The 25,994-nt window shown below is 40.7% G+C and overlaps 1 protein-coding gene and 1 long non-coding RNA gene across 3 annotated transcripts in view; one reads left to right on the top strand and one right to left on the bottom strand.

Annotated features, from left to right (window-relative positions):
* Window positions 1–25,994, bottom strand: part of LOC141518293 (ATP-binding cassette sub-family C member 8-like) — a 56,358-nt gene that overhangs the window by 14,412 nt on the left and 15,952 nt on the right. Inside the window, exons 8-23 of one of the 2 annotated variants that reach the window (XM_074230177.1) lie at window positions 22,553–22,585; window positions 21,121–21,216; window positions 20,133–20,220; window positions 19,021–19,101; window positions 18,182–18,319; window positions 14,713–14,838; window positions 12,420–12,516; window positions 11,404–11,645; window positions 10,929–11,098; window positions 9,966–10,035; window positions 7,904–8,061; window positions 6,012–6,104; window positions 3,387–3,489; window positions 2,423–2,536; window positions 1,466–1,586; window positions 913–1,043 (exon numbers count right to left, since the gene is read on the bottom strand). In XM_074230177.1, the coding sequence (XP_074086278.1) occupies window positions 913–1,043; window positions 1,466–1,586; window positions 2,423–2,536; window positions 3,387–3,489; window positions 6,012–6,104; window positions 7,904–8,061; window positions 9,966–10,035; window positions 10,929–11,098; window positions 11,404–11,645; window positions 12,420–12,516; window positions 14,713–14,838; window positions 18,182–18,319; window positions 19,021–19,101; window positions 20,133–20,220; window positions 21,121–21,216; window positions 22,553–22,585 (1,861 nt within the window). The remainder of the gene's footprint in view (window positions 1–912; window positions 1,044–1,465; window positions 1,587–2,422; window positions 2,537–3,386; window positions 3,490–6,011; window positions 6,105–7,903; window positions 8,062–9,965; window positions 10,036–10,928; window positions 11,099–11,403; window positions 11,646–12,419; window positions 12,517–14,712; window positions 14,839–18,181; window positions 18,320–19,020; window positions 19,102–20,132; window positions 20,221–21,120; window positions 21,217–22,552; window positions 22,586–25,994) is intronic. The other variant, XM_074230178.1, reaches the window with a different exon arrangement.
* LOC141518297 (uncharacterized) lies at window positions 256–8,622 on the top strand. Its single transcript, XR_012477149.1, has 5 exons — window positions 256–678; window positions 893–1,724; window positions 2,191–2,614; window positions 3,373–3,514; window positions 7,762–8,622. It is a non-coding gene; the product is annotated as an uncharacterized LOC141518297 (long non-coding RNA).

Here is a 25,994-nt window from a genome sequence, read left to right as displayed (position 1 = left end):
TAAGAAATAACTAGTCTTGGAGTCTGGAAGACCTGGGTTCAGATCCTACCTCTGACACTGATAGGCCTGTTGGTTCCCTGCTGTTTTATATCAGTGGAGAGAGTTTCTTTAATGGGAATTCATTTCAATAATGAAATCAAAGGACTGGAACAACCAAAAAAGTGCATATGCATCTGTGTGTGTTTGTGCCTATATGCACTTGTCTATATCTGAGTGTTCCCAGGTTTTCAAGTCAGCTGGTCTGGGAGCATATTGGCCTCCCTGTCTTGAGCTCTGTGTTTATGAGAACATATATGATCTGGGACAAAAGGAGCTACCTTACTCTCAGTTTTATCATGGATAAAGTTTAGAGACAGAGAGTGATAGGGAAAGGACAGAGACAGAGACAAGGAGAGAGAGAGAGAGAGAGAGAGAGAGAGACAGAGACAGAGACAGAGACAGAGACAGACAGAGACAGAGGGATAGAAATAGAGAAAGACAGAAACACAGAGAAAGACAGAAAGAGCAAGTGCCACACACACACACACAGATGATGCTAGAAAATATTTCTTTGTTTTTCTCTCACTACAGGGGACACACATATCAAATATCTCAAGTTCCAATAAAAAGAAAGGGGAAAGGGGTCTGCCACACCTGTCTCCTCTGAGGCAACAACAAAACAGACCAGTACTGATGCCAGTGAGTCTGTATATTAGACCAAAGCATTTAAGAGTGTCCTGGGGAGGGAGGTTGTGGGATTCTGGATCAAGACAGCTGAATAATAAATTGAATAATAATAATAATAAATAATAGGACTAGACCTTGGTTGAGGTCATGTGGCTCTGGAACTCATCTCTTCTTTTCCCCTTTCTTCCATGCTTCTCTCCCTCTCCCTCCAACCCATTTCCCCCAGCACTAGGATTCTCTACTGACCTTTTGCCCTGGGTAGATCTGGGCATTGACATGATTCAGGACAGGCTTCAAGGTGCTATCATAGCGAACACTCAGGTTTTGTATCTGAATTTTCCCTTTTGCCGGCCAGTTCTTTGGTATCAGGGATGGAGCTGAGAAGGTGGTGGGAGGGGAGGACAAAAAAGGGAGAGGAGAATCCTCAGAAGTTGTTTAATTACTTTAGGCTTTTGTCTTGTTCCCAGACCACCAGGTATCCTGGCCCCATTCTGGACTGACCACTCTCTTGAAGCCCTCAGAGCTTTCTTTGCTCTTCCCACTCAAACCAGCAGAGCCTCCCATTTTTTTCTTAATGTTTGTTCACTCACCCCCTTCACTCTGTCCCTCCTGCATTCCTTTACCCAGCTGTCCTTCATTATTACCCATATCTCCCCTCACTATTAGTCTCTCTTCTTTCCCCTGTCCTTCCTCACCCAACAGCCCCCCCCTCACTCTGAGTCACCTCATCTAGAAGACCCTGATTTTCTCAGTTCCTTGACCCAGAAGACTATTTATCTTTCATACTGAGTTTCCTTACCTAGAAGCCCCTCATAATTCTCAGTTTCAATTTTCAGCAGCAATTCAATTCTTTTAACAGACCCCATCTGAATCTCCACATCTACCAGGTTCCTCACCATCCAGTTTAGATAATTGGACACCTATGGAGAAAGCCAGGCCACAGGGAAAGGGATCACTATCTTTTATCACAGATGGAACAGAATACAAGTAATCTTGGGGATTGCTGAAAAGTTGGAGGCTATGGCTTTGGGACCCATTAGATTGTAAACTCCTTGAAGGTAGGAACCAATTTTTGCCTCTTTTGCTTAATATTCATCACATAGTAAGTCAACTATCAAATGTTAGTTAATTATTTACTATGTATTTTATATTTATATATCATATAAAATTATAACATTAAATGATAAATTATGTATATATAATTATAAAAATAATAATACAATATTAATGAATTTACTTGGGAGGAGGGGTCATGTTCATCTAGTTCTCTGTTTTTAGAGAAATATAGGGATAATATGGGTGAAATCAGTCCTAAAATTTGGACCTGAAGTCAGGAAGGGCAAGGGATTTGGAATTTCAGGTGTTATAAGAAGGGGAAAGCTAAAAGAATGTGGGGACATTCTAAAATTAGGGAAAGGGGGTTTGGGAGAATAGGTTATAGGAGAGAATTAACTATGGGACCTAAATGGGATGTGGAAGAAATTGGTTATGAATTTGACTATAAACTCTTAATATACATCCTAGGAGCAGGAGGTCTCTTTTCTCAACTCAGCAGTGAGCCCTGACACCTTTGGGTGGGTGGGAAGGCAGGTACAATATGAAGTTTAGTAAACTTTTTTATCTTGTCATGAGTGATTGTGGCCTGAAAGATCTGGGGATCCTGAGAACACTGATCATTTGGTATTGGTGACCCATTATTGCTAGGGTCCCTCATTCTTTCCACTGCAGGGCAGGAGATCCACTTTGCCTTACTCACCATGAGAGCATAGGTGAGGCCCAGTCCCACTAGCCCTGTAGGCAGCTCCTTATTTAAGGACTTGGTGATGGAGGCCACAGCAGCGATGAGGACCACAAAGGCGCCAACGTACTCCTGGGAAAACAAGATTGCTCCCGATAAAGCCTCCCTGCAAAATCTTTTGTACCACACCCTGAACCATACTCTATAGAGGTAAAGGTGTCTCTCTGTCTCTCTCTCTCTGTCTCTCTCTGTCTCTCTCTCTCACACACACACACACACACACACACACACACACACATTAAATAGGATACACACCGTCACACACAGACATATACAACATGCACACACACATATACACACAGACACTCTGTGAGTAGTAGTGATGGCTTCACACACAGTTTTGCTCACTCTCTTTTTTTTTTTTTTGCAAGGCAATGGGCTTAAGTGCCTTGCCCAAGGCCACACAGCTAGGTAATTATTAAGTGTCTGAGACTGGATTTGAACCCAGGTACTCCTGACTCCAAGGCCGGTGCTCTATCCACTGCGCCACCTAGCTGCCCCGCTCACTCTTTATCCATACAAAATGCAGCAGACAATACCATGCATGATACACACCCCTTCACTCATATACATATTCATATACACAATGCAGGGAGCAAGAAGACAGATGAGGAAAAATGAGAAATGGTGGAGTGATTGAGGTCTGACATTCAGGGTCCTGTACACAAGTGTTGGTGGAGGTGTGTGGTTGGTCTTCCCTAATTTGGAGGCATCCTGTCTTGTCAAGGTGTTTGGAAGGGCGGCTACTACTTGTTGTGAGACTTTGGCCGAGTTACCTGCCCTGGGCTCATTCTAGTCAGTTATAACACACATGACTTGCCTTCATATACTTCCCACCCTCATCTCTAACAGCTGCTTTTGGATATATCCTTGACTCTCACCCCCAAAACTTTCTTGAACTCCCCAAGGGATCTGGACTTGCCATTCGGACTTCCAGCCATCGATTGGCTGCTGTGAGGAAGAGTGATGCAATGTTGTTGGAATCAGCATAACTGAGAAGCTTCTGTTGGAACAAGGCCTCATATCTGGAAGAGGAGGAAAAGTAGACCCGTGAGTAAGCAGGGTGGGTCAGTGAGTGAGCATCTGGTTCACTCCTTTCCTGAGATTCTATGGGGTGGGAAAGTGTCATGCTATAATGAGGACAGGGGATGATGAAGAGAGAATCAGACTCATTTTGCCTCTATCCAGATGTGTGTATTTGTATATTTGTGTGTGTGATCAGAAAAATCCCAGAGGGTAACTTACCCTTTTAATTTGACCCTGAGCACCTCACCACCCAGTACCTGGTAAGTAGAACTATAATAAGCAATTTTGACACCCAGGGCAGATAGGATGAAACATACTCTCAATTGAACTCTATAGTTCATGAGATGAAAATAGTACAAAAAGTAGTTCAGACAAATTCAGCTGAGCAGGAGACAGAATGAGATAGACTCTATAATGTTGAAGAAATGCAGGTTAAATATTTATATTCCCTCAATCCCAGTGCCCTGGTATGAAACCCTAGTTGTTCCACCTGGGTTATAGCTTTGTGTAGCATACTAAGATCTCATTCCTACAAGTGGATTATAATTTACTTAAGAACAAAGATTCTTCAAGCTTCCAGTAAACTTTGGTACCTTTACTTTCAGAATTTAGTACAGGGCTTTGCACATAGGAAATGCCTAAAAAAATTTTTTTATTGAATGATTGACTGAATAGTTCATAGGATTTAGAATCAGGAGGGAAGAGATTATTAGACTATGCCCCTAGTTTTACAGAAGAGGAAACTGAGGTCAAGAAAGGGGAAGTTTTTTCTTTTTTTTTTTCAGAGTGAGTAAAATGGTTTTTATTAAGATATCTTAATATGGCACACCTCTCTCATGGTGGGAGAGAGGGGCAAGAAATTCCAGAAATGGAAGATCTTTTATGCAGTTTGAAAGGCTTTGTTCCTGCCCCCTCATGCTAATCATAAGCTGGGGTTACAAATCTAATTGATACATTGGTTCCTATACATTTCAGGTGAAATTTTTCAAAGTGACCAAGATTTATTTGCATTTGTGGCAGTGACTAGAATTTGCCTGTGAGAAAAAGAATTATCTTTTCTAAACTTTGATTTGGCCTATATATAGGGTTAAATTATTCTGATTTTTGAAGTGACAGGAAAAGACCAGACCTGTTGGATATTACTTTTTTTTCTGTTGGTGAGGGTGGTGGGTAATGGGAAGAATAAGAGAGAAAATGGTTATACAGAAATGTGGGCAGAGCAAAGACAGCTTTCTAAATACTCAGAAAATTTCCTGATTGGTTGAGAATACGTCCAGGACTGAAGAATAGACAAATAAAGTCTGACCTGTCTCCAGGTAGGAAAAACATCAGGTTGGTTTGTGAATGTTCTAGACCGAAATAGACTGTTACTGCTGGACCTCTGCCTCCATATGGGAGCTAGATATGGTGGCATGAGGCTTCTAGCCAAGAACAGGATCTGGGCCAACTAAAATAGAAGCAAAGAGTGATTGTCAGAATTAGGGAACTAGCTATGGTGCTGGTGGTGTAGGAGAATGAAAAAAAGAAGAAACTAGGGTGTGGGGCAACAGATTGAACCCGGGGGAGTGAAACAACCTTAGGAAGATGGAGAGGCCTAGTGTAGTGCCTCATGTAGAGTTTTGATGGTCAGTGCTGATTTAGAAGATAATGAGAGGTGAAAGCCTCAGGGTCCAAAATAAAGAACAAGTTCTAAGAAGGAAGGAAGGACTTCAGAGGAAACTCAGAACAGTGTGGTCCATGGATTAGGGCTGGATTCAGGATGAAATCATGAATCTAGAGGCAAACGAATTGGATATGGAACCTAACAATCTGGATTCCTTAGAATAATGTCTTTAAATTTTAAGCATCAAATAAAATACAGAGAATTATAAAAAATGAATTATATTGAAATATCATCAATAAAATATGAAACAAAAAGTAAGTTCATGGACTCCAGATCAAGAAACCTTATCCTACTGTTTCCATGACAGAGGAAGGCCTCCAGTGTTGGAGAAGTCCCTACCATCAGAGACATACCATTTTACATTTAGATATTTCATAACCTTATACAGTTCAAAGGATCTCAGAACTCATCAAGTCATTTTACAGATGAGAAAATGGAAGTCCAAAATGGTTAATTAACTAACACAGGGATTCAAAATAGTATCCCAACCTCAGATCCTTTGCTCCCAGAGATAATTTTTTTCCCTCATATACTATGATTCCTAATTATTTCCAACGATTAGGAAGATTTTACATTATTATTGAACTAATATTTGTTTTTCAGTTTTGTCTTTTGTGGCCCTGTAGAAGTCTGATCCTTTTTCCATGTGATAGCCTTTCTAATATAGTGTCCTTGCATCTCTGTTGACCCCATCATTCCCCATGCTATTTAAATGCCCAGCAGCAGCCATTGTATGGACTATGGCAAAATGATCCCAGGCAGTTACCTCTCTGCCAGTCTTGGGGCCATTACCCAGATGGTGCATGACCTTCTGACTACCCCTCTCCCCATGGTATGATTCTCAGGATGGACCTGTACCTGAATGCTCTGATGGTGATGAGACCTTCCATTGTCTCTGAGAAGTGGGAGAGCAGGGGTAGCTGGGTGCTGTCATCCAACTGCTGCAGGTCCCTGTGAGAAATGGGTAATAATGATGGCCTTAGCTCCTAACTCATGGATGCCCTGCCTTCCACCTAATTGAGTGAGGAGGGGAAAGGAATAAGCCTTTATAAAGCATCAACTATGTATCAGTTGCCATGTTAATAATCCATTTGATTCTCACAACAATTCTGGGAGTTTGTTTCTGTAATCCATATTTTAGTTGAGGAGACTGAGGCAAACTAGGGTTAATTGACTTGCCCAAGGTCACATAACTAGTAAGTGAGGTCAGATCTGAACTATCTTCCTGCCTTCCTGCCAGCACTCTACCCACTGTATCACATAGCTGCTTTGAGTGTACGTACCCCAGACACTCTGGGGTGGCAGGTTTCTTTTCAGATCAGGCTTATAATTTTATTTGTATGGAGAAACCCCTCCACCGATGCAGATCAGAAACTTACATGCTACTTATTATCTTAAGAGAATTGCCTGAGACACTCAGATATTTAGTGATTTGCCCAGAGATTTAGGTTGTGTGTGCTAAAGATGGGATAACTTATGAATTCCTGATTCCAAGGCTGGCTTTTTATGATTCCATGATATCTCTGTAGGAAGACATTATTACTATTATTTTACAAATGTGGAAAGTGAGGCTTGAAAACAGTCAGATAGGTGGCAGAGAGAGGGCTAGTATTTATGTTTGTTAATCCTTAACTACAATGCAATGGGCCAGTGAACTGAGTCTCATGAAATTGTTCAGGCAGGGGAAAGCCCTGTACTAAATGGGGAATAAGTGTCTTGGATCATAAGATCACGGATTTTGAATTAGAGGGGACCTTAGAGGTCACTGAGTGTAATCTCTTCTCTTTGAAAATTAGGAAACTAAGGGAAGCCGAGTGACTTGACAAGGTCACAAGACTAATAAGTGCTCAAGGCAGGATTTGAAACCATATCTTCCTGAATCCTGAATCTGGTACATTATGCCACCTGGAATCCTCAGTCTAAACAGTTTTCTTGATATTTCATCCAAGTTCACCCAGGAATAGCCCTGGAGATCTGAGGTACAAAGGTTAAAAGTCTTGCAAAGGGTTGTCAATGCAACACCAATTTTGTGTCTATGACTGGCAGCATTAAGGGTGAAAAGTTTCCCATAGCAACCTAAGATTACCCATCCTGCACCCTGCACCCTTTGAGAAATACACTGTAGAATCTCAATGACCTTAACATATTTCCTCTGTATCACTGCCACAATCCAGAGTAGATGGGACAGCTGTTCCTATGACTATTGAATGTAAGTCCTCTACATCCAATGGGGAAGGCAGAGGATCAAGGCAGACCCGAGTGGCCCAAGTGAGTTTTGAGGAGCTCTCTATATATAGTATTTAGAGTGATTGCCAATTGCAAACATAGAAATTGTTGAATTTCTTCATTTGAACATCCATTTTACAGAGGTAGAAAAATTATCTGGGCAATCTAGATTATGCCAGCAAATATTTTTCTTTGAAACTGAATACATTTTTCAGGTCAGTGTTTCCTAACCACTGGACTATGGCAGAGTTCAACTGGTTTATAAAGATTTTGCAGACTACCAAAGATTTTCATTTCTTGAAACCTATCATCTTTAACAACTAAGCTCTTTCTCTCTGTATCCTGCTATTCCTTCTCTTCATATCTGGGTTCCCACCTCTAGGTCATTGGAGCTTCCTGTTGGAAATGTCCCCAGGGCCAAAAGCAGATGACTGCATCCGGAGTTTGAAACTGAGTTACTAACACAATGCCTTTCAGAACCAATTTCCCATGAGGGAGAAAAATATTGCTAATGAACAAGGCACCTGGATGCCACTCGAAAGTACTTCTGGATGAAGTAGCACACGATGACTAGAGGTACGATGACAAAGAGAAACACAGGGGTGACATAGGAGATGACAGCTAGTGCGGAGACACAGAGCATCGTCGAGCGACTTAGGCACTCCAAGGTGGAAGGGATGTGCTGAAAGGAGATTGGAAAAGAGAGAGAGGAAGAATTAGCGCTAATGTTCAAATAGGAAGCGTTTATTAATTTCCAAGAATTCATTAACCTACCATGATCTTCTCCTTCCTGGCAACCCATGACATAGCCCAGATATATTACTCAGGTGGGATGACTGGAACTTTGTTTTAGAACACCACCACTGGGAGGATGGTGGAGTGTTTCTTTTGGAGTGGGAGGTTTGTTTATCTCCTCTATCTCATAGGTCTCATGTGGTATCCCCCAGTCCTTCACTTAGGCTTCCACTTCAAGGGTTTCTCCCCAAGAGATCCTCTCTTCCCACCTGCCTTCCCACCAGTGGGGGAGGTAGTGGCAGAGTCTCTAGGCAAAGAAATGCCTCCTCTCCTACAGCAACCGTATCTTTGCTTGTTCATACCACTGCATAACTGTCCTCTCTGCTCCATCAAACTGTCCCTTGTATGCCAACAATTCCCCTCTCCAACTTTGGACTGCCATGATTCCTATACCCTGTACTCTGGGTCAGTGCCAATTGATTTTTTTCTACCCTGAAAAAATTTCTAAATAAAACTTTTCCATCTTTCGTCTGTATCATGCATTTGGCTTCTTTGCTATCTTTAATTACTTTCTAGTCATTTCACTGATGGATGTGTGGTCTCCCTAGACTATGTGGGTAGGCATTGTGTTTTATTAACCTTCTATATCCCTCCAAGTACTCAGCATAACTGTCCATAACAGGTGCTCAGTAAATATTGAATTGCGTTCTCCCTACAAAAAAAGTTATTTATGTTGTTTTGAAACTAGCTATATTATTAGGACTTGTATTGAAGTTATCATAATAAATAGAGGGTATATCCTCAAGTCAGAAAGTCTGGAATTCAAACTGAGCCTCAGATACTTACTCTGTGGCTGTTACAAGTCAAGTCATTTAACCTTTGCCTGCCTCAGTTCCTTATCTATAATACTATCTCTTTCCCAGAGTTTCTAAGAGGACAAAAATGAGGTAATATTTGCAAACCTTAAAGTACTGTAATACACACACACATATTTGTATATACGTGTCATCTATATCACATATTTGATTGACATACACAGTATTTATATATGCATATATATGCAAATATATGTATAAATTGGAGCAGACTTTAATATAGGGTAGGTCTTTAAGACCCTGACCCCAAATATTTAACTCTTCAAGTACTGGTCAGGCTTTGTCACAATGTTGTCCTCTCTAAAGTTTCTCATGTCTTGGAGACAAGGTTCTAGCAAGGATTCAGTATATCATCACAAGCAAGGATTCAAGACTGTAGGAGCAGAAAGGTAGTGGCTTTTTCATTGACCCTAACTAATCTTTCCTACTCAGAGGTTTTCTATAGCTAAAATATAAAAGTAGGGGGATCCAAACTTTGGGGTTGATGTTTTCTAAACTGGTCTTTATTCAAGGGCTATAAAAATGATTATTTTGATAGTAGGGTGAAGAAGATTGCCAGGTGAGATCTTGCCATGATACAACAGTTTAATTTGTGGGAAGCCGTGACCTCAATGGCTCTCTTTTGCATGTGTGTATGTGTGTGTTGGGGCATCCTCAGAAAGGTTTGGTACACTGGGCTATGTTTACAGTTGTCTGAAGTTTATGGACAGGTTACCCTAAAGAGTTTGGTATTGATTATTATCAAAAGGTCACATCACCATCTAAGTCCTTCCCTTCCTCCAAGCGTACCTGTATTAAATGGTTTGGGACCTGGTACAGGTTTAGGCATCAGGGGGAACATATGTTTACTCATTTTCCACCAAAGAATTTTCCCTCTTAACTCACAGGATGACATGATCTAAGAAAAGATTCTGGAGGAAGCTCAGCTTCTCTTTCCCCTTTGAGCACATGGAAAATAATCCCCAGATCTCAATACCTGGTCAATTATGTTACAGTCCGATGAAAATCTGTTCAGGATGCTTCCAAATGGAGTTGTCTCAAAAAACCTAAGAGACAGCAAGAGAAAAGGATAGCCACTCATCCCAGCACCTGTTCATGATGAAAGTGTATTTATTTAGCAATTAATTTCAAGTGTATATCTAGGCTCTGGTTCCCAGAAACTGCCTCTCCCTATTCCCCTCCTACCCCAGGGTAAAGTACAGCCCTTTCCAGCTCCCATCTGTCCAAGCTGCTATGGGAACCATCAGTGCAGGCAGTTGTATGGGCTAGTGCATAGAGATGCAGTTTGAAAGTCAGAAGCTCTGGGTTCAAATTCTGTTGTTGGCATATTCTGGCTGTGTGAACCTGAGCAAATCACTGAAGGGTAGTATATAGGTAGTATAGGTAGTATAATAAGTTACAGAAAGATACCAGTCTGCACCAGACAAGGGATTTCTTATACCATTGAAATCCCTATCCCTACAATCAAGCGTGATAGCAACATAAGTATCTGAGCATCAAAAATAAAAAAACAAATCAGCCATACATTAGAAGGTAGAGTGTTTATCAAATCTCAAGTAAGAATGTCTGATTGTTTTAGTGACTGAATAGTAGCCATGTGGACTATTAGCCAATATGGCCACAAGTTGGGGTTTTTAATGGAAGGAAGAGCCTGAATAAGTGGGTGGGTGGGGGTGGGATGAGGGACAAGGGAGAAGATAACTTTTTAGGAGAGAATGGGAAAGGGAACTCAAATATCTTGGTGGGGGGGGGGAATAAAGGATTCCACTGGGAAGGTGGAATGGTCCTCACTGGAAGGAGGATAAAGGGTAGGGCACTGCCCTGAAGGGAGGATGAGAATTCTTGATAGGGAGAGAAGATAAAGTCATCTCAGTGTGGTGGGAAGGAGACAAGATAGCAGGTCTGTAGTGAAAAGTGGGGAGAATGGGGAAGGAGATACCTCATGGGGGCCAGGACGATCTGGTTCAATAGACTTTGATGAAGTCTCTTAGCTACTTTCAGACCTGTCCACTCCACAGCGATGGATGTCATTAGGCACAGTATGATTCCCAGACTACACAAAATTGAGAATACCGTGGCATAGATCCTGTGGTCGAAGGAGCAATCTTGCTATGGTTGAAAACATAAAAGTTTATCTAAGAGTCTTCCTCCAAAAGGGCTGGTCCATAATCATAAGCTTCATACCCTCCTCTGAATATCAATTTGGTTCCTTTTTTTTTTAAAGAGCAAAATTCCAAATTGCTTTCCAGAGTGCTTGGACCAATTCACAGCTTCACCAGCACCATGTTAGTAAGCCTAGTAGTCTGTAGCCCCACCTACATTTGCTAGTTTTCTGGCATTCCACCACTCTCCCATCCCCAGGGTATACCAAGCCCTCCCTCTTTTCTTGGTCCTTCTAGCCTGTTTGAAGTTACCACACTGGTGGAGCAGTTCTTTGTAGCCGACGTCAAGACCAGAGCACTGTCTGTCCAGTTGGCCAGGCAGTAGTCAATGGCAATCAGCACAATATGCTTGAGCAAATGTGAGAAGAACAGCAGGAGTAAAAGCAGGACACCAGCTGTGGACAGGTATTTGGAACAGGCTTGCCATGGGAAACTGGCTCGCTGATGCAGCAGAGATGACAGGTTGTCTTCATTTTCATGTTCCGATGTATCCTCTGTGAGCGGGAGGGATGACCTTACTGTCACCTCACATGTGTATGGCTTTATACCTCTCAAAGGGTTTTGTCTCTGCTATCTCATTTGTCCAATCTAATTTTTACAAAACTGCTCTGGGAGGTGGGTTAGCCATTTATTTTATAAATGAAGAAACAAAGAGGTTTAGTGACTTGCTTAAAGTCACACAACAAATGGATGATGGAACTGAGTCTGAGACTTAGCTTTCTGGACTTCAAAGTCTAAATTCCCCTTATTCTTAAGTTTCCAGGAATGCCTCAGCCCATGGACCATATCAGCCACTATCTTAGGCATAGGCTGCTCTTGTAAATGTTCATCAAGTCATACAGGGAGGCTGTACCCTTCTCCTCTCCTCCATGCTTCCAATTATAGTCACTTCTTTAGGAATGAGAAAATTCCTGAAAATCAAGGGTCACTGAGCCTACTCCTTAGAATGTTGGGTTAATCTATACTCAGATTCAGCAAAATAGTCTTAGTATGCAATTCCAACTGCCCTCCAAATTGTAAGAACCTGTCTCTTTGGGACCCCAAGACCTCAGACTTTTGCCCCTCAGGGTCCCCAAGTCCTAGGTCTGCTCCCTCTATTGATTGACCTCCCGAGTGATCTCAATTCCCAGGCCAACCCTATTCCAAGGACATCAGGCCTCAGATCATTCCTTCACTAGCTTTCACGAGGTCTATCACCATATTTCTAGTTCAGCTACCTTTCTGAGGCCTGAACTGACCCTGAGAGCTGGAAACCAAGGCTACTTCACCTTCTTCCTCTTCTTCATCCAGCAGGAACTCCTGCCAGGAAGACATGGCACTGGATAGATTGTCTTCTATGTTCTTTCTCTCACTGTCCACAGTCTCCTGAAAGATAGCCAGGGAGACAAAACCACTTATTACCAACTGCTCTTCCCTAGCCAGGAATGAAACCAGGATGGGGAAGCAAGAATGAGACAAATTCATGTTTCTAGACCACCTCCTCCTTGGAGCCTTCCATGTTCTCGGCCTTTAAAGGATTTCTGAACTTTCCCATGACATTTTGGATATGACCTTTGTTCTGATTATATTTTAAATCTGTTGTTATTAGTAGGCATGACTTACCCCAACTGTAGACTTAGCTCCATGAGAGGAGGGGTCATATCTTTTCTAAATTTTCTCTTCAACCTTGAATGTACATATGGATTAAATTCTTTGTACATATGGATTAAATTCTTTATTGTATTGAAATGAATCAGGATTGAATTGAATTGATGGACTTTAATAAGTCAGTTGTTGACTGATTTACTCACTACCTACCTTACTGGGATATTATAAGGGAAATGTTTTATAAACCTTAAATGCTATATAAATGTCAATTATGATTACTTTTTCTTAGGCAAATTCTATTGTAAAGCAAGTTGACAGATATATGGAAAGGCATAGACAATAAAAATTTCCAAATAAAGCCTCTCTATGGGTAAGGTCATTAGATGAAATCACTAATCAATCCCATTTATACTTTAATAATAACAATTATTTCTGGTTACTTAGGAGTTTGAGAGGTAGGCTAGAAGCTAAAGGTCTGGGACCAGGTGGTGAAACTTTATATCCTCTCCTCTTCTTTGTATATGGCATAAGAAAGAGCAATCATCAGACTGGTTTATCTCATTTGCTCCCTCTAGGAAATGGAAAATAAGGTGGATTTCTTTGGGAATGTGGGGACCATTAGAACTTCTAGCCTTTTTATCCTTTCTTCAATTTGAAAGGAGTCGATGGTTTCAAAGTATATGGAAAAAAAGTCCTTCAAGGAGAAAGTATACACTATTAACAACCATAGGAAATATTATGCTAAATGATTAATAATAAGTTAAAATGCAACTCACAGAAACTCTGAAGTTTCACTTCATACTCAGCAAACTGGCAAAAATGTCAAAAGTTAGAAATAGTGTTGGAGGGACTGTGGAAAGCTAGGCATACTAATATATTGTTGGTAGAGCTGTGAATTGATTCAACCCTACTGAAAAAAATTGGAATTTTGCTAAAGAAAAAAGTGCTCAAAATACCCTTTGACCCAGTGATCTAGCATAAAACCTAAAGAGGGCAGTGATAAAAAAAAAAAGAAAGGCTTTCTATACACTGAAATATTCACAGCAGGACTTTTTGTAGATGCAAAGATCTGGAAACAAAGTAGATGCTCATCAGTATTGGAGTGACAATTATGGTATGTGAATTAATGTAATAATTCAATGAAAGAAACAATGAAAATGGAGAATTCAGAGTAGCATGAAATAGTTCAAAGAACTGATACAAAGTGATGAAAGCAAAACCAGGAAAACAATATATATACTATCATGCTACAATGTAAATGGAAAGACTAAACATCTAAAACTGAATAAAAACATAATGCTATGTAGCTATAATGACCAAGAAGCTTGACCCCAGAGAAAAGTTGAGAAAATGCATTTCCTTTCCTTATTTGTAGAGGTTGGGGATGTTGGACATAGAATTCTGGTTGGTTGTGTTGAATTCCCATTCCTCCTCCCCCTCACTTCTTTCTTTAAAAATGTTGGTTACCAGAGATAGCTTGCTGGGTGAAGGAAGAACATGGATATAATTTTAAATGAAGAGAATCTAAAAACAAAAGATATAGAAAAAAAGTGGGAAAAAAGGAGCTGATCATTATCTAGACAATGGATATTAGGACCATAAGGTTATTTTAAAAATAATATTGTCCTTCACTGGGTCAATTATTCAGGCACCTCAAGAATGCCAGATGAGCCCACTTAGAACCCATCTAGCTTCATGTTCTGTCTCTGCTATGGCACTGAAAAGGGAAAGAGAGTCTCTTTATCCTGCTTCAGAGTTCTTGGGTACCACCCACTTTCCAACTGGTTTATAGCTCATTGCTAATTAAAATAAGAGAACATTGACTTCATTTTCTGTGGGCATCCTGGGCCAGGGAGGAAGGGAGCTAGTTCTCATCAAAACAAAGCACACTAGGGAATGGTTGGGTATTGCTCTCTTTGCTGGGTTACAGAGGGAGCTGAAAAGTCCACACGCCAGAAGTTCCTAGGGCTCTACCTTCTTCAGTTCTTGGTCCTGTCGGTTCATGAGTGTCTTCCACTGCTCAAATAGTTGAGACTCAGCCATCTGGATATCCTTGAGTGTCCCTTCTTGCTGAATGGTACCATCTTTCATAGCAATGATCTAGGAAAATGAGAATACAACTTGTCTTCTTGCCATCCTTGGAGAGGAAGAAGGGATACAGGGGAAGAAGTGATGGGAAAGGGAGAGAGTTCTCATAGCAGCAGAATTGACCTGTTGTAGCTCCCAGGGTGTTGCTTTCTCCCTCCCCCTCCTGTTTACCGTTCATGGAAACTGTATTATAGTCTAACCTCATTAAATAAATCTTATTATTCCCATTAGAGTTTATGGAAAATCAGAGTACTGTTATGAACTTTATCTTTGTCTTATCTGTAAGAAATGAAAGACTTATTTAGGAAATGAAAGGTCAAAGTCAGATGGAGGGTAAATATTTGATTTCCTTAAGAAAGTCATATACTGCAAGGGGAATGCTTTTTGGGGCAGGGAGGAGGATGATTTTGGAGATAGAAGGGGCGTGTGGTTTCACATTGCTAATAAAGATGTCTGGCTTCTGGGTGGGACCACTTGAAATACTGGCACAGACAGATCAGAAGGCAAGGGTGAGGACTTGATCCCTCTATCTCTTACAGATAGTCCCATCTTCTCCCCCCATCCCTAACTTCTTGAGTCACCCACAAGGTTTATCCATTAATATTTTCAGGAATGACAACCACTAGCTATCTATTGTCTGAATTATCATTTTTACCTGGAACCAATGTTAAACCTATGGATTGCTTCATACCCACAGTACTTGCTATAATGTTCTGTATAGAGCAGGCAGTGTGTGTGTGTGTGTGTGTGTGTGTGTGTGTGTGTGTGTGTAAATAAAACCAATACACTTTTTTAAAAAAGAAAAGAAGCTATTATTTCAAATAACTTTCAAACATAACCCTTTTCATTTAGAGACATTTAATATATTTTAAAGGATAGACTCATGTCCTCATTGTTGCTGACACTTTCTTTCCTTGTACAGATTGCAGCCTACTCAAGTCTCAAGTGCTGTGATTCTTGCCCAGTCTACATTCCATAAATCCCTTAACCTGGAGATCTTCCCCCAGGTCTTTTGAACATCCCATGGGTACTGAATGCTATGTTGTATAACCAAGAAGTGTAGCCCTTGAGAAAAGTTGAGAAAATGTACCTCCCTCACTTCTTTATAGAGAGGTGTTGGACTAGAGATGTGGAATATTGCATATATTCTCAGTCTCAGTCGATGCACTGATTATTTCTCACACAATGCTATTTTCCTCCTCTTTTTCAGTTCTTTCTTAGGAGGGGTGGTTTAGTGGATAGGGGAGCTGGGGCATATATTTGAAAACAAAAAATGATGTAAAGATAAATGATATCAATAAATGTGAAAAAAAAACCTTTTGAGTTCCTTGGGTCCCAGCATGCTACCCATCTCTTAACCCTTAATCTTGTAATATGACTGGACCACATCGTTTTGTGTTATATTTCCTTAATCAAGTGCCTCACACTACTTCTTACATATAATAAGTCATTGTTGATGTAGTTAGAATAATAATGGATCTAGTTTTAGTTTCCAAACTGCTTCACACACCGTACTTAACTTGAACTTCCCAACAGCCCCGTGAGACTTGACACTGTAGGTGTTATCTTTTAATAACAAATGAGGAAACTGAGACTCTGAGATTGCCCGTGAGACATAAAATTAGTATCAGAGGCAGGATTAGGAATCAGTTTGTCCTGACTCGGGGCCAAAGTATTCCAGAGCTTCATTTAAATGCTTACTGAGTGATGACAATCAATGTCTTACTCTCCCCTTGTCTTTGGGCTATTTTCAATTTTGCTTGTTATGATTAATATGAAGATATTCTTCCCTAGTCATTAAGCTAAGTCTGGTGGGATCTCTTTTGACATCTGGCACACATTTGCAAGGTCCTGTTTTTAATCATGGTGCCTGTCTGAAAGCCATAATTAACCCATATTTCTTTGAAAATAATCTATAAATGATGCAAAGACTAGCAAACTACCTTCTGTGGGGGGTGGGGGGAGGGAAGCAAGATTGGGGGGGATTGTAAAACTCAAAATAAATAAAACCTTTCTAAAATTAAAAAAATAAAATAATCCATAAAATGGAAGGAAGGGAAGTTTGGAAAAGGGAGTTACAGGCTGGGAGCTGAGAGGCCTGGATTCTAGTATTGAACTTGCCACTCCCCATGGTAAAAATCACATAGCCACTGTAGGATTTTGATACTCCTTCAGCCTAGGTGTTTTCTGAAGTTCCTTCCAATTCTAAAGGTTGCATGATTCTATGACTTCAGTCACTCAGACTTCCAATTAATTGAACTGGGTGAAAGCTGACTATGACTTCATTCGCTCTCTCAAGATGCCACAGGAGGTCTGGCAGCACTATTTGGACCTCAAATCGTTCTGGGTTCCCTCCTGCTGAGTGTTCTAGATAGTTAGAGTTCTGGGGTACGAAAGAGTTGGGTTTCTGATGTGTCTCAGCTTTGGTTCCATCTGCACCATTCTTGGCAATTTTCTTTGACTTTGATCAGTCTTTTTTTGTATAAATGCCACTGGAAAATAGTTGGATACAGAGCCCAGGAGTGATCTGACTTCTAATCCCAGTTCTAACTTACTGGTTATGTGACCTTGGGCAAGTCATTTCACTTTCTGGGCCTCAGTTTACTTCATTTCTAATATAGGGATAATCATGGAAAAATCTGTGAACCTTAAAGTGTTATGGAAATATGAGTGTTATTTATTATTACTGTGCCTTCCATTAAAAGGAGTGATCCTTCATGTGAAGTTGCTTTAGGACTTGGTTGTTGTCTCTGCCTCTCAAATTGGACATTTTCTGATGAAGGGGACTTGTGTTACAATTAGTCTAGTGAAAGAGACAGTGACTCTCTGGACCTGGGACTCTGTCTTATCTTCTGAATTTTTTTCCAGGTCCCAGCACACAGTGGACCTCATTTCAGGACTAGGGAATGTTAGAACTTTAGAGAATAATAGCTGTGCTCAACACTGACTCCCTTCTGAAGACTAATAGCAATTATTTAGTTAGGTGGCTACTGTTGGATCAGACTCATCCCAGCTTGGGAAAACTGGATAAACTGTGTTTGATGGCAAGAATGGCTCAAATCTAGACATCAGAATGAATCTTAGTTGTTTGTTGACTCCCTTCTTTCCTCTCCTTCACCTTCACCTTCTTCTTTTCTTTTCTTTTTTTTTTTTCCACACAGCAATGGGGTTAAGTGGTTTGCCCAAGGCCACACAGCTAGGTAATTATTAAGTGTCTGAGGCCGGATTTGAATTCAGGTACTCCTGACTCCAGCACCAGTGCTCTATCCACTGTGCCACCTAGCCACCCCCACCTTCTTCTTTTCTTTAGCCCTCTAGGCAAATCATCCTTGGTGCCCATCAGGCACGTCCTCACCCAGTCTGCATGAGGCAGGTACTGTAGCTTGTGGGTCACTAGGACCACAGTCCTCTTTTCCTTCCGGAGCAACTCAAGAATACCAGCTTGCATTAAGTGGTCACTCGAGTGTATGTCCAGGGCTGAGAATGGATCATCCTGAGCAGAGGAAGGGGAGATTAGAGACAGGAACTTGTAAAGTGATAATAATGATAATGATAATAATAATAATAGATAATAATAATAATGATAGCAGGAATAACACTAGTTCTAGACCTTACTACTTAGTTATATGACCTTGGAAAAGTTACTTCATCTCTAAGGGACTCAATTTTTTTCATTTGTAAAATGGGTACAAAATTTATACTATGTGTCTCACAAAGCTGCTATGAGGATCAAACAAATTACCTATAAAAGGACTTTATGAACTGCTAATCATCAGAGAAATGTAGGGTTATAGTATGATTAGCATTCTTCTCATTTTAAATGCCATCACGGAATAACCATCTTTTCTTCTCCCATCACATCTTTAAGGGGTGTTCATGGTGAGGAAGGAAGTTGCTTCTTAGGACTTGTTCCCCCTGTCCCCAACCTGTATTGTCTTCCTCCCTCCTTTCCTCCCTCCAGTCTAAATCTTATTCTTGGGAGTCAAAAGACCCACCTTAGAATCCTGGCTTTTTGATGAATTAATGTTATCACCATGGCCCAAATACCACCTCTCTGAGCCTCATCTATAAAATGAAGTTACAATAATATCCCCACCATCTACTTATACTAGTAAAATGTACAGAAATGCAGGGCAGGGGCTGAGTATGTACAGTGTGGTGGCAGCAATGGGGGAAACAACTAGGCAAACTTACCAAGAACACAACTTTGGTGTGTTGGTAGAGGGCCCGGGCCACGCTGATTCGTTGACGCTGACCACCTGACAGGTGGATGCCCTGGTACCAATGTAGAGAAATCGGTCATTGTCATTACCCTCTCCCTGGGCCATGTCATAGGTTTTGAGTTCTGAGTGTGAAGGGAGTTGACTATACCAAGGCAGAGGAAATTTTTAGTTATTATTATCTAAATTTTTCTTGTCTAACTTCATTCCTGATCTTTCTTTTCTAGATATTGCCAGTGACCCCAAATCTTCAGTTGGATTTTGAAACAGGCTTCATCTTAAACTGTCTATATTCATGTCTAACTCATTTCTTTTTTAATATTTATTTTTCCAACTGCATACAATGGTAGTTTTCAACATCTAACTCACTTCTAAATCCTTTGCATTCTGAGAAAGTTTTAAATTATAGGGAATTGGTCAGAATAAAGGAACTGGGATTATTTTATTTGAGAAAGAAAGGTTGGAGGCAGGGCTGGTATGGTCTTTGAGTCTGAACAGCAAAAAGGGACACCACATCTATTTTCCATATGAAAGATAGCATGCAGTGGGAAAAGGCCATTGGATTTGGTTCCAGTTTCAGTTTCAGTCTCAGGTTTTTCTGCATGACCCTGACCAAATCAATGAACCTCTTTTGACTTGACTACATATTTTCTCATCTATAAAAATGGCTTTTAATGATACTTGCACTAACCACCTCACAAAGACGAGGCAAGAGCTTTCAACTGTTGTTGCTAGTACTACTATAAATAATCATGATCCTGAAAGAAACAGAGAAGAGAGATTTAGGTTAGACTCAAGGAAGAATTTTCAGAGAGCAAGGTTGGGCAAAAGAAATTCTTGTATCTAAGATGGGTAAGATGACCACTTCTCTTGCTGGTCTCTAGGCCAGTTGCCTCCTCATAAATTCACCCTAGAAATTCTCTGCATAACCTAGGGCTCCTGGCAATAGTTTTGGACCCCAAAGCAGATAGCTCTTTGACTAATAAATGGATCTCTGAAAATGGGTTGGGTTGAAGTGGGAGTAAGACAGTCAGGGGAAGAACCATTCTGAGAGTGAGTTTGAGAATCTCAATACCCAATACTAACCTGCCTCTCCCCAATCTGAGTCTGGTGTCCTTGGGGTAAGATGTCGATGTCAGGTTGGAGAGAACAGGCATTGATGACAGCCTTATACCTGTGGCAAGACAGAGGTAGACATAGCAAGGCTTGGCCCAATAGTCTCTGCTGGATTTTATAGAAGAAGGATTTGGAGTTGAAGAGACTACCATGGACACAGATGGCTTAATGGGCCTTGGGAGAACAAACACCATCTGATTCAGGAAAGCACGGGGGGGGGGGGGGGGTCAGCACCTTATTCAGACTCATAAGTAGACTAGTTAAATATTTAAGGAGTTAAATTGGATGGGAACATACACAGTGCCCCAGCAATAATAGGTTTCTGTGATCTTTACATGTCAGAGAGGGGAGGGGGAAAAACTCCAACAAAACTCTGTATCCCTCTGGTCTGTCTAGTGTGATAATTGACGGTGCTGACTAGTAAATATTTACTTAACTCCCCTACCCCAGAAGTGTCTCCAATACTGAACTGGAGGACCTATTTAGAGAGAGTAGAAAATAGTCAAGGTCTCCTCTCTCTTGATCTAGACTCAGTATCAGATTGAACAATTCTCCATTTGTCCTGTCCCTTTCCCTCCTCCTCTCTTTCCCAAATAAAAGGCTCTGAATGAGTTGGATCCAGATATCCAAAGTGAATTTGCATGTGAAATCACTTCTAAATAAATCATTCAGAAAATTTTGAAATCTCTATCCAGAAACATAGTTAAGAAGATAAACTGGATGGGAACATACACAGTGAACCAGCAAGTATGGTGACAACAGTATACTCTGAATGTATAGACCATTGTCAATTAAAAATAGGCTGGATGGAGGGCATTAGAAGGCTGAGCTCTTGAGTAGTTCTGGGGAATGGATATAGTGGTTCTGTAGGAAGAAGCAGTAAGGGGAAAATAGACCTGGCTCCTCTGGTCATGATTCCACTAGCCCCTTAACTCCCACCATGAAAGAAAAGCATTACCGTTGTTTGTTGAAGGGGCTTTCAAATATAATGTTCTCCTCCACTGTAGCATTAAACAGCCATGGCTTTTGGGAGGCATAGGCCACTGGACCTCTCCTGAAAAAGAAAGCCAAGGAGGGGCTCTAGTGAGCGTCAATGAGTGTTTCAAATGTGACTCTCTATAAGACAATATAAGATTGACTATATAAGACTTGTCTTATATAGATCTCCCAAGTATCATCTCCACCAATCTATCAAAGCCTAAGATCTACTCCTAGAGGGTCATTCTTTTGTATTTTCCAGAATTTCTTCCTTCCTTCCATTCTCCCTCCCCCTCTCTCCTTTCTTCCTTACCTTCCTTCTTCCCTCCCTCCCTCTCTTTCTCTCTTGAGTTCTTTCTCCCTCTCTTTCTTTCTTTCTTTCTTTCTTTCTTTCTTTCTTTCTTTCTTTCTTTCTTTCTCTCTTTCTTTCTTTCTTTCTTTCCTTCCTTCTCTCTCTTTCTTTCTCTCCCCCTCCTTCCTTCCTTCCTTCTTTCATGGTTTAGCAAAATAACTAATCCATAGTAAGTACTTGAAAAGCACTTGATTAATTGAAATAACTCCAAGAGGTTACAAATACTACCAACCTTTATCAGTCTGTCTCTATATTTTAAGAACAGTTTAAAATCAGCTGAGAATAAGCTTCTAGGAAATGAATCATGGAATAGGTTTGTGGAGAGGAAGGAGGGGGAACCCTAAAAGGGATGAACAAAAATATTCTCACCTACTTCAAAGTTGTGCTGAGGGGAGCCCTGATATAACTTGGCCCTACTTCTCCGAGCCTAGGGAGATGGCAGTGGGGGTGGGAGAAGGAGGGAGAGTTTTGCCAGGGGTTTGCCAGTGGTCTGGATTTTAGAATTCTGAGCACTTTACAGTTAGGGCCATGAGGGACCTTTTTGCTGTGCAATTCATAATAGCTCAAGGATGAAAGCATAAAGGTCTCTTCAGGCACCTACTACCTGCATGGGAATAGACCACTGAGGATAGAATGCTTGTGAGTCCTGCTCCCCACAATATGATTGGGGTCTCATTCTTTAGTTCTTTCTCTCTCAAAAGGGTTCATAAACTTCTCAGATACAAGGCTGAATCCTAGATGATTTCAGGGAACATTTGTTTTCAATCAAAACTCAAAAGAGCACGGAGAGGAGAGGAGAGGAGAGGAGAGGAGAGGAGAGGAGAGGAGAGGAGAGGAGAGGAGACAGAGACAGAGACAGAGAGAGACACAGAGAGAGAAAGAAAAGAGAGAGAGACAGAGACAGAGAGAGAAAAGAGAGAGACAGAGAGAGAAAAGAGAGAGAGACAGAGACAGAGAGAGACAGAGAAAATAGAAATTGTCCAAAGTTGCCTGGGGTTTATATAGCTATGTAACCAGAATGCCTTCTGGGTTCCCCTACTATGAGACACATTCTACCTACCCGTGCTTGTCCTTGAATGCATTGTCTGGGAAGCTAGAACCACAAATTGAAAGCAAAGAGACATTGATTACTTGCCATGAACCAGTTCTCAGACCCTGAGATGAGGAATCTTTTTTTTTTTAATCTTCCCAGTCCCTGATTTCTCCCTTCTATGGTCTCTGAACAGAAAAGGAGGTGAAATAGGTACCTGCAATGGCCAGAATTTTTTCTGAAAGGCTGAGCATGTTAAAGGGGTTTTCTGAAAACCACTTTCAGCAGAAGGACTTAATTTGCATTATGACTGGGACAGGAAGCAATCTGTTTTGTATTGGTTGTCATCTGGCAATTGAGTAGATATGCAAGGTGTCCCAAAAATCTTAGTGCAACTAAATTAATGAGAAAATATTTATAAATGAGAAAACTGAAAGGAGAAAATTTGCTTAGAGTCATATAGTAAGCCAATGGTCAAGGAAGAATAGAAGTCAGGTCTTCTTGCTTTTTTTTTTTTGAGACTTGGTCTATGTCACCTAGGCCAGAAGTTCAGTCACCACTCAAGGGCAGTCTTGCTAACTGATTGGCTTGGAAATCTTAATGTGTTCTAATTTTCCAACCTGGGAGGGTTCAACCCTCTTCAGGAAGCCTGGTGGCCCTCTGCTTCTGGGGACTCACCACATTAAGTATCAGACTTAACAGGGACACTGAGTTAGAACAACCAAGCTCAAGAGATCCACCAGCCTGGCCTCCCTCAGAACTGCAGGAGTAGAGAAACACATCCAACTTGCTCTCAGTTCAAGGTTCTTGACCACCCATAGACATCAGCAGATGACTGTTTTGTTAGGTCTTCCTATGATCTCCTCCAACCTCAAACTTATCCTGCCTATATATACTTTATGTATCAAATGATGAGGGAAGGGATCAAGATGAAATATGGCCAAACAGCCTTGTCTTATCAAGATTAAATGTCTTTAGTAGCGCTGTAGTTAGCAATTCTGGGGAATAAGACAGATTATTTTTTTTCTTTTTTGAGGAAGAGGAACCTTGGAAAGGCAACTTAGACCTTCAGTACAAGGGTAGAGAAACCCCATGGCATATCCCATTATGGTGAGGTGATAGAGATCTTAGGGCACTGGTTCTTGTGGGTAGAGATTGTGGGATACCTCAAGGCTTCCTGCCAGAGGAGAAGAAAAAGACTTAAAATTAAATCAGAGAGAAACTCACTTCGGCTGGGAATGCTAAAGAAGAAATAAATACTCATTCGCTAGCTTCTAGGTTTTTTTTTTAGTCTTACTAATTAGTTCTAAGCTCAATTTCTGCTTGTAGAAGGCCTGAAACTTTCAGTGCTCTGGTCCAAAGGCCTGATTGCCTCACCCTGGCTATGGCTCTGACTTTTGCCAAATTTCCATCCACAGAGTGCTAGTAAAACACACTTTGGTTAGGAAAACTGGTCAAAAACATGTGTCAAATAGACATAGAAAATTGAAGTTCCATTTTGCACTCATCCAATGGTACCAATGATTAGGAAGAAAAGGAAGAGAAAAAACTTTGATGGTTTCAGTCATGGTTAGTCTCTTTGGAGAACCATTCTTCAACCTTTGAATTCCTTCATTCCAGACCAGACCTAAATTTTTCTATCTCTAACCCTGATTGACATAAACTACAGAAATGAGAGGTTAGAAATTTCAGTTCTGTAACAAGAATAGAGATAACTTTATCCTAAAAGACTTTATATTTTGGCCATGTGCAGATAACTACTCCCACTTACAAAATTGAAAATGCTTTCCTTGCAACAGTCCTGTGAAGTAGGTACCATGAATATTATTATCCCCCATTTTACAGAGGAAGAAATAGATTTAGACAAGGGAAGTGATGACCACAGTCATAGAAGGCCTCAGATTAGACCTGGAATTGCTGACTCCACCAAGGTACAGGTAGGACCCCTCTTTTTTCCTCCTCCCTTCCCTTCCCTTCCCTTCCCTTCCCTTCCCTTCCCTTCCCTTCCCTTCCCTTCCCTTCCCTTCCCTTCCCTTCCCTTCCCTTCCCTTCCCTTCCCTTCCCTTCCCTTCCCTTCCCTTCCCTTCCCTTCCTTCCTTCCCTGCCTATTGGGGGTTAAAGGATCATAGCTATTAATTGACAAATGTTTGAGGCTGAGTTTGAATTCAGGTTATCCTGATTCTAGGGCCAGAACTCTATCCACTACACCACCTAGCTGCCCTTCAATATTTTCCATGAAGCTTTTCCTCTAGTCTTTGCCTGCCCTCCATCCCAAGGCACTTTGGAAAAAGCAAACATTTCCTCCTCCAATTTCTTTTTTCTACCTCATTTTTTGTGTTCTTAACTTACTCTTCTTTGTATGACATCTTTTTATGGACACATCTCTTGCTACTAGATTATACATTTCTTAAGAATAAGGTATGTGGATCAGAAGAACATTGTACACCAACAACATGGGGTGATCATCAAAGACAATTCTAAAAGACTTGCAATGAAAAATACAATCCATTTCCAGAGAAGGAACTATGTCATTTAAATGGAAACCAAAACTTACTATCTTCAATTTTTAAAAGTTGTCTTGTAAATAATGTTGCTTCTCCCCCCTCTAATATTTTTTCCTTCTGTTTGGATGTCATTCTTTTTCACAGCAAGATTAATATGAATCTATGTTTAGCATAATTTCTATGTAGAACCTATATTAGGTTGCTTTCTGTCAGGGGGGAGTGGGGAGAAAGAAAAATATAAAACTCAAAACCTTGCAAAAAATGATTGGTGAAAACTATTATAGCATGTTTTTGGAAAAACAAATAAATAAAAATATTTAAAGTAGATCTTTTTAGTGCATTCTCCTTACCAAGGTCCTAGGTAAGAGCAAAAACTTGACCTTTTTTCCTAATTGAATTGAATTGAGTTCTTCTATGATGGGAAAATAGCATATTTACAATAATAATCATAATAGGATACACAGCAATCCTGACCAACAAAGTCAGCATGAATGCATCTGAATTCATAGAATGCAAAACACTAGTTGGGACTTTTGAACAGAGTTCTGGAGCTGGAAGGGACCTTTGAACACAGGTTATTAGATATCCTTCTTTCCTCCCTCCTTCCCTCCCTTTCTTCCTTCCTTCCTTCCTTCCTTCCTTCCTTCCTTCCTTCCTTCCTTCCTTCCTTCCTTCCTTCTTTTTCTTTCTTTCTCTCAATGGTTTAGTAAAATAACTGATCTTTAGCAAGTACTTGAAAAGTATTTGTTTGATTGATTGAAATAACCCCAAGAGGTTACAAATACTAACAGTCTTTATCAGTCTGTCTCTATATTTTAAGAACCCTTGAAAATCAGCTGAGAATAAGCTGCTAGGAAATGAATCATGGAATAGGTTTGTGGAGAGAAAGGAGGGGGAGCCCTAAGAGGGATGGACAAAAATATTCTTACCTTCATCAAAGTCGTGCTGAGGGGAGCCCTGCTTTAACT

Source organism: Macrotis lagotis, chromosome 3, assembly GCF_037893015.1.
Source record: "Macrotis lagotis isolate mMagLag1 chromosome 3, bilby.v1.9.chrom.fasta, whole genome shotgun sequence".
In the NCBI taxonomy this organism is placed as follows: domain Eukaryota; kingdom Metazoa; phylum Chordata; class Mammalia; order Peramelemorphia; family Peramelidae; genus Macrotis; species Macrotis lagotis.
This window is presented reverse-complemented; position numbering and strand designations above follow the sequence as displayed.